A 10,587-nucleotide genomic window follows, 5' to 3' on the forward strand; every position below is an offset into this window, starting at 1 on the left:
AATTATTTCCTATGAGGGAAACCAGAGAGTCCATGTTTTTTTGGTCCTGGCTCACTTTACTTAGTATGAGTTTTTCCAAGTCCTTCTATTTCCTTACAAATGGGGCAGTGTTGTTCTTTCTGATAGAGGCATAGAATTCCATTGTGTATAGTGACATGCCCTTTTTGAAACTGAATTTGTCCAAAATTAGTTCTAGTTCTAAAACTTTATCATCTCATCCTATAGGAAATCATGCCAGTAATGTTCACCAAGTGATTTCTTGCAGCAATGTAATCGGGCAATCTCATAAACAGGAAAGAAGATATTAACAGTGCCAGGGACCTGACTTGTTGCAAGGAATTACGTAGCCTCAGCCTCACTTTGTTTCATTCACTCCTCACAGTAATCTTATAAGGAAACAATATTCCATTCTCAGCAGATGAGGAACATGGCCCAGAGGTGAAATGAATGGCCATGGTCATACTGTAACAAGTGGCATAGTCAGGATTCATATTGCAGCTATGATTCTTGCAGAGAACATAAGTTCTAGCCATCAATGACTACTTTCGTTTGACTATCTTGTCTCATAAAAACACACCAGCAATTTTTTTGAAGTGCTTCAAATATAAAATGTGCTTCCAATGTGCTGGAAGCACAATCCCTAAAATGCTTCTACTTGATGTGCCTGGTTAAACCTCCCAAAATCACTTATTCCTTCACTCTTCTAATCACCAGTGGGAGGCAGGCCCAGGAAACCACGTGACCTCTGTCCTCAGGAAGCCTGTGGACAATATGACATACATCCTCTGGCTACAGATGCTACCTATGGCTTCCACTGTGGTCTGCATTGTGGAAATTGAACGTTTTATGGCTATACATTTTAAAAATATATTCTCAGAATTCTAGAATACTTTGACCAATAAAAATATTGAATTTAGGCCAGGCGCCAGTGGTTCATGCCTGTAATCCAAGCTACACAGGAAGCTGAGATCTAAGATCATAGTTTGAAGCTAGCCTGGGCAGCAAAGTCCATAAGACTCTTATTTAAGCCCTGGGTTCGATTCCTCAGCACCACATATATAGAAAAAAGCCAGAAGTAGCACCGTGGCTCAAGTGGCAGAGTGCAAGCCTTGAGCAAAAAGAAGCCAGGGACAGTGCTCAGGCCCTGAGTTCAAGCACCAGGACTGGCAAAAAAAAAAAACCAAAAACAAAACAACAAAGACTCTTATTTCCAATTAGTCCCAGAAAAAGCTGGAAGTAACACTGTGGCTCAAGTGGTAGAGCGCTAGCCTTGAGTAATAAGGAGCTCAGGGACAGCGTCCAAGCCCAGGGTTCCAGCCCCAGGACCAGCAAAAAAAGAAAAAAATGAATTTATTAAATATCTCCAAAATAAGCAGCAAAAAGCCAGGCTGGAGGAGTCACTCAAGGTTAGCACCAACCTAACAAGTATGAGATGAAGTTAAAATCCCAGCAGTACAAAAAAAAAAAAAGGAAAGGAAAAATACAGACAGAAACTAGATTAATAGTTGAAAGAAGGTGGAAAATGGGAGTTACTGTTCAACAAGAGCTTTATTCTGAGATGAGACAGTTCTAGAAATGGGGAGTTTTAGACAGGTACTGATGGCTTAAGGCTAAAACAGAAGGTTCCCAGTTTGAGGTAAATGTGACAGAAAAGTATGAGGCCCCTTTTCAACTCATAGATGGGCAGAGCGGCACACATTATCCCAAGCTATATGGGAGGCTGAGAAGTGTGTGATCCCAGCAGCAAGATGAGATGATGGCAGCTAAGAGGCCACCTAGGAGAAAATGGAGACCCTATCTCAAAAATAAAGGGCAAAAACAGGACTGCAGATGTGGCTCAAGTGATAGAGTGTCAGCTTAGCAAGAAGTTCCTGGGTTCAAATCTCAGTGCCACCAAAAAGATGTTTAAAATGATAAATTTCATGTTTTATATCATTAACCAAATATATTAAATTCTTTAATCAAATTAACAATCCCAAAGAGTTTATATCAAGGTTACATTAATAAACTCAAAAATACATTTGTCTAAAAAATACTTTTGGAAAAATACAATCATATTTCATTAATTTTGTGATGGGAATATAAACTTAGATTAAGGATATTGTGAATGGAGTATTTCTAAGAGAAATAGTTTTAGAATTTTCCAATACACATACCAATTCAAACTAGATCCAATGAAACTGTTAAGTGTCCCAGGACTTGACTCATAACCGTAAAAAATTATGGTGTGTAATTAATATGTCAGTCATTTTAAAGGATTACGTCTGAAATACTTTACTAAGGTGATAATTTTTTGGTACCTTGTTAGTAATACTTTATTTAGGATACAGTTTCTCATAAGTAATACTGATGTGTTCATTCCACACTCATGCATAGTTAACAGGGAATTCACTTACTAGAAGTAAATAAAGCAAAAGCAGAACAGAAGATGAACGCCAACAGAGACAGGGTAAGAGCTTAATACTCCTCTCCACCCACTCACACTTAGATTTCCATATTTTCTTGGGCACTTGAAAACACATCCTGTATCCTCACTGGACTTGCTCTAAGTCTATTAGTACACAGATCAATAACCTGCTCTCTGAGATGTCTTTTTGTAGTTATTGAGCTGGACCTCTGAAAGCTTGTGGCATGAAGAAAAAAGGTTACTTTATACTCTGAAATGCAAATTCAGCAGAACAAAGACCTTCCGATTTTTTTTTTTTTCCGATTTTAGAACTATACATTTAGGAGGGCTGAAGGAGCAGATCCTGCCAAGAGCACATTTATTTTACTTTCCCCTAGAAACCAAGATTTAGAGAAGGTTTTACTTTACTGACCTAGCAAAAATAAATCTGAATATGACAAAATTTGGAAACCAGGAAATAAAAAGATAAATAGTACAGGAAACTGCTTTTCATGAAATAATGGCCTCCATATTAAAACTGGGAAATTAGGACTGACCTACAGGCACACAGTTTTCAGACAGACCCCAAGCCCCCTCTCTCATTCTAACCAGAATGTATTTAGCCCAAGAAAACTAATGCCAACAATAAGACTTTCTCCCTATGGGCCTGTGTTCTGCTGACCTGCAATCTTTCTCAGGAAAACAATTTGGAACAGATACAACTTTTCAGAAATGGTTAGTACCAAGATTCTCACTCTGCTAGTGCCATGTGTGGGTGGAGTGAGTTTCCATTGTTCTTCATTATGGAACTGATCTTCACTGAAACCACAGGACTTTAAATGTGGAAAAATTCATTCAAAATGACCAAGGGGGGAGAGAAAGCAGGAGTGATGAGTGACTCAAGTGGTAGAGCACTTGCCTAGCCCTAAGTTCTCCAAAAACTTAGTAATAATAAAATGGACTAAACATTCTTCGACATTCCATAGCTAGATTTAGACTACTGGAAACAGTAATGTCAAATATGTAAAATGACTTCCCTTTTAATTGTCAAAAGCTTTTTTTTTTTTTTTTTTTTATTTATTTATTTTTTTTTGGCCAGTCCTGGGCCTTGGACTCAGGGCCTAAGCACTGTCCCTGGCTTCTTCCCGCTCAAGGCTAGCACTCTGCCACTTGAGCCACAGCGCCGCTTCTGGCCGTTTTCTGTATATGTGGTGCTGGGGAATCGAACCTAGGGCCTCGGGTATACCGAGGCAGGCACTCTTGCCACTAGGCTATATCCCCAGCCCTGTCAAAAGCTTTTAATTAAAGCATCTGCTATATGCCAGAGATTCCTAATGGAAGTTTCTGCTTTTACAAACTGGATAGGCTATCAAGTTTAAGTTGCTAAGCTGCCTCACAAGAAGAATTCATTTAGTTAATGAGCCCAAGTTTCCACACAAAAACCATTACGGTATGATATTGTAAACAAAACATCAGCATCTATTAGTCACAGTATATATTACTAATACTGTAACTGTCTTAATACCAAGAATGCTAGGGACATTGTATAGAACAACACAAGGTCCTCACCTGTGATGGGATAAAAGCCTAACAAAGTCAGCTTCTGAGTGGAAACCTTAAATGAAAATACTGGATGAAGCAAATAATTGGCTATCACACAAAAGTATACTGTCCATGAGATACATGTTCATGTCTAAAATGGGGGAAATTATGTGCTAAATAATGGCAACATTATGATAATTACCTTCCAGACAGTTGTATGGGATCTAGAATAAAACCCAATATTCTGCATTTCCTCTGTGAAGCATTTCCTCAGTGAAGACCATTTAGTTTCTTGCAACAACAATCATTCTTCATAACCTGCTTCCTTTTATACTAATGTATAAATCACTAAGCCACATGCCTAACCCCAGAAAAGCCTTTTAAGACTGATTCAGCCTCAAAGATTTTAAAACAAAAATACAGGCTGGGAATGTGGCTTAGTGGTAGAGTGCTTGCCTAGCATGCATGAAGCCCTGGGTTTGATTCCTCAGTACCACATACACAGAAAAAGCCAGAAATGGTGCTGTGGCTCAAGTGGTGGGCAAAAGAAGCTCAGGGACAGTACCTAGGCTCTGAGTTCAAGCCCCAGGACCAGAAAAAATAAAAACAAACAAACAAAAAAAAACCTTAGAACTATTTTACCCATTCTATGGTATAAGGGCTGAAAATAAGTTATAATTTAAGAGATTAAAATAAATTGTAATTTCAGAGATCAGCTAAAACATAATTCTGTTACTATCCCAGCTGCTAAAACAGCTGTCATCCATTTCAGTCTTCTGTAAGCTCACAGAACTTAAAGATGAAAAAGAATGTCCTGACCTCAACAAACTCCACCAGAGTAAGCAGCCAGGGAATGTAACCTTCTCCCATAAGTTTGCCATTCTTAGCCAAGTGCCAGGGACTCACACTTGTAATCCTAGCTACTCAGGAGGCTGCGATCTGAGGATAGGGGTTCAAAGCTAGCCCAGGCAGGTAAGTCCATGAGACTCTTATCTTCAATTAACCACTCAAAATCCAAAAGCACCACTGTGGCTCAAGTGGTAGAGCACTATCCTTGAGCACAAAGAGGCTGAGGGATAGTCCCCAGGCCCCAAGTTCAAGGGCCACAACTGACAAGTTTGCCATTCTTCATAAAGCCACTTGTGCAGGTGACTATACTCTCCTACCTTCATTTGCAGGCAACATTGCTATTGCCCTAGAATTTCCTAGCACTGTGACTGCCCTTTTCCTTACTAGTTTTGTTAAACTTCATCACTCTTTACAGGAAAACAAGATCAATTCCCAATAGCCATTACCCAATTTGACTGGGAGTACAACTTGCAATAATGGTCTCTGAAGCACTTTTTTCAGCACAACAGGTTGCTTTAGTTTCACTGCCCAGAAGCTCTAAGCAATATAAGGACACAGAGTATCTAACAGCTCATGATAACGGAAGAAATAATACTACTGAAATCATGTGCTCAGGTTGAAAAAGAGACCCATCAATGTCAGTGATAAAATAAAATAGGTTGTAATTATTTCAGGGTTGTAAAGCTGCTGCGCGCTTATAAAAAAGTATTGCTTTTACAGGATATTTTCAAAATGTTAATGATTAGAAATCTTTTTCTACATTTTTCTCTGTCCCAAACACACAGGTTATCATGAAATAAACCAATAATAACAGATGGCTTAAAAGCTAGAGGGATATGGATAGAACATAATATTTCATTTTATTTTCCTAATGAGTTTAAGGGTGAGGTGGAAGGGTCAAGTTCAAACCTGAACTGAAAGTGATTTCCTCTACTAGTCTCCCAATTATATAAAAGTATCAACTGAACCCTGCAGTAACCTAAAACCAAACTAAAATTCCAACAATGGGCAGGAAGAATCATTGTTCACTCAATATTTACTGAATACTGTTAGGTAAACAGGACACAGACCCAATCTACAGCTCCCTCCCCTCAGCAGAGCTTTACATGGAGCAGATAATCTAGATACATAATGATGCTCTGTTAACAATGTGGTCAATACTTTGATGGTGAAATCCAGAAGACTCTGAAGTCCCAAAATTGGCAAGTATGCTTCAACTGCCTTAAAAGAGGCAGCACCTGGAACAGTGAGCACACACACCAGGTAGAAGGCCTGAACACAAAGAGGCTGTACCCAAGCAGCTCTGGCTTCATCCTGAGAGCCACATTAATTCCTAAGGGGTGTAGAAGGGGAAGTGGTATGATCAGGCACAGGTTGTATGGATGAACAGGAAGATTAGACAGGGGTGAGTGAGCAGGAGTGATTAGAGGAAGCCTTAGGGGGTTACAGTATGCCAGGAAGGGGAGGGACAGAACACTGAACTACAGGGATTCAATGACTGGCTAAATGGGAGGCAAATGTTGGATAAAGGCAATGGCAGAGCCAAGGATTTCCCCCAAGACCCTCAGCCTGAGTGAGCAAACAGCACTGCCACTCACTGAACAGAGAGCACAGTGGCTTCCACAGGGTAAGGAGTTCCGTTCTGTATAATTTAACTGAAGCACTTGTGGGATGTCCAAGTGGACACGTTCTAACATGCAAATTTATAATCTGAGCTCAAGAATGAGATCTGGGTTGAAGGTGTGGTGGTGGTACACACCTGTAATCCTAGCACTTGAGAGGCAGAGGCAGGAGGATCATGAGTGACAAGACAGCCTAAAGTGCACAGTGTGACTCTGTCTCCACAAAAAATAAAATAAAATAAAAGAGGGAGGGGTACTAAAGAGGAGGAAGGGAAGGAAAAGGAAAAAAGGAGGGGGAGAATAAAAAGAAAACAAAAGGTAAATCTGGGATGGAAGATGAAAGATTTGACCTGAGTGTATACAGTGAGAAGAGCGGATATTAGGCAGAGATCTAAGAAATGCTAACAGGAAACTAACAAAGAATATCCCACAGAAGGAAAACTAGCATAAAACAATGTCTTGAGCTTAAGTAGGAAAGGTGCCAGTGTCAAACTCTACCCAGACATCAAACAATGTAAGGCCAAAAAACATCTCTTAGCTCTAACAAAGGGCATTGTTGGGGAATGAATCAGGCTGTGAGTAGACACTGCCAGATGGCCCCAAGATGAAGAGTGTGTGAAAGGTGAAGACAAGGCAACAATGAGTATATAAAAACAACTTGTTCCTATAAACAACTGTTCTAACAATTTGTGAAAGAAAATAGAGAAATATGGTTTTAGTTTGGAATAAGATGGAGTTGACATGGGGGGAGGGCATTTTAAGCATATTAGAAACTCAAATGTGCTTAAAAGATAAATAGGAGCTAGCCAGTAAAAAGGTCAGTGAGAGGAGCTATCAGCCAAGCAGGTTCTTGACAAAGCAGCAGAAATGTGAGAGAAACTGCAAAAAGGGGAGTTTTCCACCCCATCACCAAAGGAGGAAGGACACAAAGGGATGAGTGTAAAGGCCAGAGGGGGGAAAGCAATTTGAAGCAAACTCATTTTTTCTCTAAGCAAACACGTTCATATTCCCTCCTGCATTTTACATGCTACAGTTACATTTTTAAGGAATATTAACTATAGCCATAGTCTTCCATTTAATTCAGTAAGTATATTGTTATATGATATGAAATAAAACTTTAATTAAGAGATATATCAGGACTGGGAATATGGCCTAGTGGCAAAGTGCTCACCTCGCATACATGAAGCCCTGGGTTCAATTCCTCAGCACCACATATATAGAAAAAGCCCGAAGTGGCACTGTGGCTCAAGTGGTAGAGTGCTAGCCTGGAGCAAAAAGAAGCCAGGGACAGTGCTCAGGCCCTGAGTCCCAAGCCGCAGGACTGGCAAAAAACAAAACAAACAAAATGAGATGTTTCACTAAAGCAAACTATTGTTTATGTTGACCACAATTTTCTTCATATCTTGGAACATGGGTTGATACTAATGGTATGGCACAATATATTTTTGTGTTTTTTTTTCTTTTTTAGATAGGGTCTTTTTTTTTTTTAATACTTATTGTCAAAGTGATGTACAGAGAGGTTACAGTTTTATACGTTAGGCCTTAGGTACATTTCTTACTACATAGCCCAAATTGACCTCCAATTTTCCAGCCTCCTTCCTTATGCACCTGAGTGCTGGAACTACAGGCATGCACCAACACATCTGGGTTGTTCGTCTTTTTTTTTTTCTTCAGTTATTGCTGAATAATATACTACTACAAACTCAGTGGCTTAAAACCAGCAGTTTGTAATTTCTCTTGATTCTGTGACTTTAGTGCATTCAGCTGGGAGTACTTAGCTGATCACAGACAATGGAAATTTGACCAGGACTAAAGTGAGCCTCATACTTACCTAAGAGGGTCCAACTATTCTCTCTGTCTAGCCTCACCCAAGTTTTTATATATAGTAACTGGCTTCCAAGAGAGGGAAAAGTTGGAGCTGCCTATTATGGACTATAAACATATAAACAGTATTATCTAAGACGCCACCTTCCACTTATCAAAATATGTCACCAGGCCAGCCTATATTTGCATGAAGTAACTTCCCAGCTACTGATGAATGTAAACAATATCACTGGATGTCTCCATCATACCAACTGAGTTCAGGACTGAAGCATGGGAAAAGGGGCAGACTCCTATTTACAAAACTGTAACTTTTTCTAGAGCATCAAGAATATTCCAGCAAGAAAAAGAACATTTGGGATACTAATCTCAGAAAAGCCAAAGAATCTTCTTTTGGGAGGTGACAGGAAGAATAAATCTATTCTTCAAGAGCAGTCAGACTAGGTTTCCCTAGATGTGTTCCACCCATTCCAGAAGCCATCTCTCACCTAACAACTGATATTAGGCATGAATAGGTATAATCTCACTTCTAACAGTGTACCTCATATTCAAAAATATAAAAGTATCCTAGCCATGCGTGGCACCTGTGGCTCACACCTATAATCCTTGCTACTCAGGAGGCTGATATATGAGAACATGGTTCAAAACCTGCCCAGGGGAAAAAGTCCATGAGTCGCTTATCTCCAATTAACCATAAAAAAGGCACTCAAAGGGGGCAAAAGTCACCCAGTGCTTGCTTCAAAGGGATGTTCTATCTACAGTTTAAAACACATTAGTCTTGGGTCAGAGTTCAACCATCTTCTCATGCCCTTTAACATTTCATCAATTTCTGCCCTCCCACAGGCTTTAATCCTTCGAATGCACACAAAAAGCAATACCCTGTCTCTTGTAAAGGCGTGATGACAAGATTGTTTTATAGAATTACAATCCTCAGCTGCAAAGTCCTGCAGCAGATGGTTTACAATGTCTCACCTGCAAGTAATTATTAAAAAGTCACTGATGAGAGCAGAATAAACACTGCCTCGATGGTCATCTTAAAACAGGTCCGTTCTGGCCAAAGGTAAAACAAGGTCATCTATTCGGCTTATCGCACTTCGGGCTCAAGGTCCCCCATAAGGGCCTCACCCTTTACGGGGTCTATGACCCGGGGGTGGGGACAGGAAGGAAGGGACCCCATGGAAGACGAGAGCAGTGAACCCACCGCCCTCGGGAGGCTGCGGAGGAGACGCCCTAGGTGCGGGGACCGCGAGGATGGGGAAAGCGGTAGTGACACACCTGCGGCCGACCGCCTCGTCCGCCCCTGCTGCCCCTCTCAGGAGTGGAGCGGAGGGACCGGCGCCGCGAGGGCCCCGGAGCCGGAGGGAGGCGGGAGCGTGCAGGAATAACGGGGCCCTGGCGCGGCCGGCCACCCTCCTCCCTCCACGCGCGAGCTCGATCCTGCGCCCGCCGCTACCTGGGAGGCAGGCCGGCCGCCGCTGCCGCCGCGCCTTCCGGCAAGTCCCAGATCCCAGGAGCGCCGCGCCAAGTGGCCCGCTTCGCCAGCCACTGAAGCGCTAGCGGACGCGGAAAGCCAAGAGGCGGCGCGCCGGGCCCGCCGGTCACGTGGTCGTGGCCGCGTCACGTGGGTAGCCGACACGCGCGTGCGCCCAGCCGCCGCCACCCTCGGGGCCAGACCCCTAGGCCCGGTTTACGGGACCCCTGCCCGCACAGCTGGGACTTCTCTAGGCGCCCATTGGCCTCCCGAGGCCGGCCTCGGGCGCACGGGTGGCTGCTGCCGGGACTTACGCTACCATCTTTCTGGAGACCCCGGGACGCGCGAGGGGCGGGCTGCTGCCCTCCTCCCGGGAGGGCTCCGCGGGGCAAGGGCCGGCTTCCCACCCGCAGGGAACCGGAACGGAAAGCGACCGGGAAGCCCTGCTCCCCGCCCACTTCAGGGCGGGTCTGGTCTTGGCGCTGCCTGGCACCGAGTGGTGCTGCCTCGACTCGGGACTGTGAAGGGGATTGGTTCGGTTCCCTTCGCACGTGTTTCTTCCGCCTCCTCCCTGTCCTGGATTGACAGCACCTGGAGAAGGCCAGGAGCTGGGAAAGGTGGCACCTGGACCTGGAGGCGGGAGGCCCTGGGCCCTAGTAATGACGGGAAGGTCGGCTGTCGGGCCTTAGCTGTGCAGGTCCGTTGCTTAGGGAGAACACAATCAGCTGTAAAATCCTATTCCCGGTTGGCTCCAAAGCCAAATTTCTTGGCATAGGATTCCAAGCAATCTCGTTCAAACTCACTTTTCCCATTTTATACTTATTTTCCCCAAATAAATTTGTACAAAACATTGTTTTCTAAGGATCACTAAACGACATCACTGAGTTACTACTAGA

At 42.9% G+C, this 10,587-nt stretch overlaps 2 protein-coding genes across 3 annotated transcripts in view; one reads left to right on the forward strand and one right to left on the reverse strand.

The window, feature by feature from the left end:
- The window catches only part of Phf11 (PHD finger protein 11), a 69,906-nt gene extending 68,905 nt beyond the window's left edge, over nt 1–1,001 (forward strand). The window contains exon 9 of the mRNA XM_048341405.1: nt 226–1,001. Coding sequence (XP_048197362.1) covers nt 226–308 — 83 coding nt within the window. The 3' untranslated portion in view covers nt 309–1,001. The remainder of the gene's footprint in view (nt 1–225) is intronic.
- Nucleotides 1–10,220, reverse strand: part of Rcbtb1 (RCC1 and BTB domain containing protein 1) — a 49,591-nt gene extending 39,371 nt beyond the window's left edge. Inside the window, exon 1 of one of the 2 annotated variants that reach the window (XM_048341397.1) lies at nt 9,947–10,220. The gene's annotated coding sequence lies outside the window, so the exon portion shown is untranslated. Of the gene's footprint in view, nt 1–9,673; nt 9,916–9,946 lie in introns of those variants that run through there. The other variant, XM_048341398.1, reaches the window with a different exon arrangement.
- Between the last annotated feature and the right edge of the window lie 367 nt (nt 10,221–10,587).

This window comes from Perognathus longimembris, chromosome 3 (genome assembly GCF_023159225.1).
Source record: "Perognathus longimembris pacificus isolate PPM17 chromosome 3, ASM2315922v1, whole genome shotgun sequence".
Classification (NCBI taxonomy): Eukaryota; Metazoa; Chordata; class Mammalia; order Rodentia; family Heteromyidae; genus Perognathus; species Perognathus longimembris.